Source organism: Oncorhynchus mykiss, chromosome 22, assembly GCF_057628025.1.
Source record: "Oncorhynchus mykiss isolate SJ-2025 chromosome 22, ASM5762802v1, whole genome shotgun sequence".
NCBI lineage: Eukaryota > Metazoa > Chordata > Actinopteri > Salmoniformes > Salmonidae > Oncorhynchus > Oncorhynchus mykiss.
This window is the reverse complement of record NC_143043.1, coordinates 14,159,885-14,163,364: the sequence shown is the minus strand read 5'-3', so window position 1 is coordinate 14,163,364 and position 3,480 is coordinate 14,159,885. Positions and strand designations below refer to the sequence as shown.

Below are 3,480 nucleotides of genomic sequence, written 5' to 3'. Positions count from 1 at the left end.
ACAACCACCGTGTTCTGTAAAGAATCATCCGAAGGAGAGAAAAGGTACATTTGTCAGTGCTGCAGAGACAGTGAGGTCGTGCTGTACTCAAGCTGAATATTTAACACAGACGCTGGACTTTATAGGGGTGGTTGCTGAAACTCATTTAGGCTATACAACCTCATCAGAGCCCTCACCAAACGTGTGATAACATTGGAGGGCTTCTGGCCATTGCCTCTTCACAGCAGCTTCTGGGAAAGTACTCTCAAATGACATATTAACCTGTTAAACTCTTGAGTGGTTGTTTGGGGCCCTGTAGTATGCATGGAAAGGGTACCGCCTGATGGTCATTGTAAAGCACTGAATTTCCTTCCCCATCCACATTACCTTCTATGCGTCCGCCACAACCTCCATGATCTATCTCACTCGTTTACAATAGGAAAAGTGAATGGGAAGAGAAGTTTGAAGTTTCTTCACCTGTCTTGTCTTATTTTTAATTGCTCGGGTCATTTTAAGATGTCAGGCTTCAAAATCAGTTCAGCCGTTTTTGGCACAGTGACTCACTACCCAAACCAGACACAACTGGTTTCAAGAGGACAAGAGACGTCATGTGATCTCCTACTGCCATCTAGTGGACGAACTGGGAATCAGACAGAGGATATATTTACATCAATGGATACAGTAGGTAGAAACGTCAGCTTTCTCCTCGTATGTATATGACCATCATTCCTGTAAGAGGAAAAATGAAACCAAGGCACGTTGCACAAGCCCGGCGCTTTTAAAATGGCCGTGTTCCTATGGGAATTTGCGCACGTTTAGAGCACGATCATTTAGTAAAAGATTTGACAAATGCTTTTTCTTAATGAAAATAAATATATACGTTTGGAACCGTAATTGGTGACTTGATTTTTTTATTTCAAACATAGACTTTCAAATCTCTTAGATCCACCTCTTCAGCACCTCCCGAGTCCTGCAATATTAGTCATGGAATTAAAATACACTGAATAAAGCCTATCTACAAATATAAAATCACTTTAAAAAGGTACCCTATAGCATCTACTTAATCTGGTTCAAAGATAAGGAAAACAGTGATTTTCCGAGAAACATTTATTACTGGATGTTCTAGCTGGTGTTTGGGTACGCTTACTTCTGACTTGAAAACCTTTAAAATATCCAATTAACTAACACTGGTATGAATCACGGTCTTTAAAAAAAAAAAGGGTAGTTGTAGACTATGCAAAAAGTAAAACTGAAAATCAGAGGAAACCCCTTTGCCAGAACACTACAAAGGTGACAGTGGTGGGATAATCCCTCAGTTTCTCCCAGGAAATGTGTTCCTCCTATCTGGGCTCCCTGTTAGGTGAGTTTTATGCCAAGATGTCCTGACCTTTATGGCACAGGGGAGGTAGGCTTCTGCACTGGCCCTGTAACTGCAGAGTCATTGGTTCAAATCCTGCTCTCGCTGTTCGAATTTATCATAATTTCATCTCAAATTAATTTAAATCTGATGACTATCATCCCTGATATCATGAGAAAGCATGCTTTACAATTGACTTCCCAGGATAGCATATCTCACTTCCTTATTGGAAAGCATTGAATCAAGCAGGCCTATGCACCAAAGAAGTTCTCAATCACGTACTCAATGCCAACTAGGCTTAAAATCCACAAGGAAAGCATACGTTATTTAAGTCACTGTAGGAAAACGACAGAAGCGAGGGAGGGAGCAAGCAGATGCTTTCTTTACACAGCTGCGGATAGACTCCCACCGCCGCCGTCCCCGCGCCCGGGAATAAACGGGTTTGCGTCTCCCACTCCGAGAGTAAAAACATAAATAAACATCCTGTTTCTACTGTCTGCCAGTGTAGCTCAGCGCACAGTGCAAAACTCCACGTTCCCCATATAAAAGTCATACAAAACGTCGTAATGTTGTGCCAACAGAATGAATGAGGCTTAGTTACAGTAGGATGTGCACTCTCTTCATCAATAATATTCATCAATAGGCTAGTATAAACGAGTGTCCTAGCCTATCTCTCTTCTTTATATTATCCGTAATGCTGTCCCATGTCCACACAATTATTTAGGCCATTAAAAGTCCAATCTAAAGTTGTCTGTCTTTAGCATATTGTCTAGTCAATCTATGGACGCATCTCAAATTTGCTCCCTGCTAGAAATTGAAAGAAAGCGGCCACCGCGGGCGCGTACCTGCAGAACTCTTCGCACCGCTCATCCAACCTTTCGTTCCTTTCTTGCTCTTCAATTCTCCCCTCACGGCGAGAAGCAAAACGAGTGTGGGCAATATAAGTTTAGTATACAGGACCTGCTAAGTGTTGGTTTATCCCTACTCCCCTACTGTTCCGAGTTGGTTGCTCCTCTCTTGCTACATTTCTCTCTCACTCCCACGCGGCTGCGTGACGCAGATCCTGGCGTGGGTGGCTGCGGGGCGTGGGAGGCTGCTGCATGGAATACCAAGCATCATGTCACACCAGGCAGCGACCGCGGTAAGCAGGGAAGGGAGGGAGATGCTGGCGCGTCACCACACACAGGCTTCAGATGCTTTTTAAAAAGCCAGTTGTACTGAAAATAGGCCCAGAGGCGTCATGCTCATCATAGTGAGTACAGGGGCACATGCCGTAAAAAGTAAATAAATAAATAAAGTACATTGTTACATTTCTCTGTACACTGCAAAATATTTCCAGTAATTGTTTTTACAGTAAATGACTGGCACCACAGTAGCCAGTAAGTTGCTATACATTTACAGTAAAATACTGGCTGCACAGAAGCCAGTAAATTACTGTAGATTTACAGGACCTTTACTGAAACACAAATGTACAGCATTGCACTGTAACACCTGACTAGAGAAACATGCTGTATTTCTAGAATGTACCGTGCATTATTGGACGCACAGTGGTTAGTGAACTGTTGTCTTGCGGACAACCTTCACTCTATTATTAAGTATTTTTGCTATTCAAGTGTTTTTCACTGCCACCTTTCACTTATTTTTCTCAGTCCCACAGTATTTATTTATTTATTTAACTGGACAAGTCAGTTAAGAACAAATTCTTATTTACAATGACAGCCTAGGTACAGTGGGTTAACTGCCTTGTTCAGGGGCAGAACGGCAGACTGTTACCTTGTCAGCTCGGGGATTCAATCTAGCAACCTTTTCGGTTTCTGGCCCAATGCTCTAACCACTAGGCTACCTGCCACCCCTAGAATAGTAACAACAACAAAACAACAACCTTCAGAGAACAAATTGTGTTAGGCTACATATACAGTAGTGACATCAAGATGCTGATAAAACAATACAGGGGACACTTACACTAAAATTCCAAACCATTCTGATATAATCGACAATGTCCAGTGACACAGAACAAGAGAGAGAGATCTAAGAGAGATGGAAGGAGAGAGAAATGAGAGAGGGAGAGCGGAGAGGAAGGGAGAAAGAGAGCAATGGGGAGAGGGACTGGTGCTGAGAGGATAGGTAAACGTGAGGGAGACTGA

At 42.7% G+C, this 3,480-nt stretch overlaps 1 protein-coding gene across 1 annotated transcript in view; it reads right to left on the bottom strand.

Moving 5' to 3' along the window:
* The window catches only part of LOC110501389 (NGFI-A-binding protein 1), a 17,412-nt gene extending 14,858 nt beyond the window's left edge, over positions 1-2,554 (bottom strand). Inside the window, exon 1 of the mRNA XM_021578924.3 lies at positions 2,182-2,554. Within this exon, the coding sequence (XP_021434599.1) occupies positions 2,182-2,206 (25 nt within the window). The 5' untranslated portion in view covers positions 2,207-2,554. The remainder of the gene's footprint in view (positions 1-2,181) is intronic.
* Between the last annotated feature and the right edge of the window lie 926 nt (positions 2,555-3,480).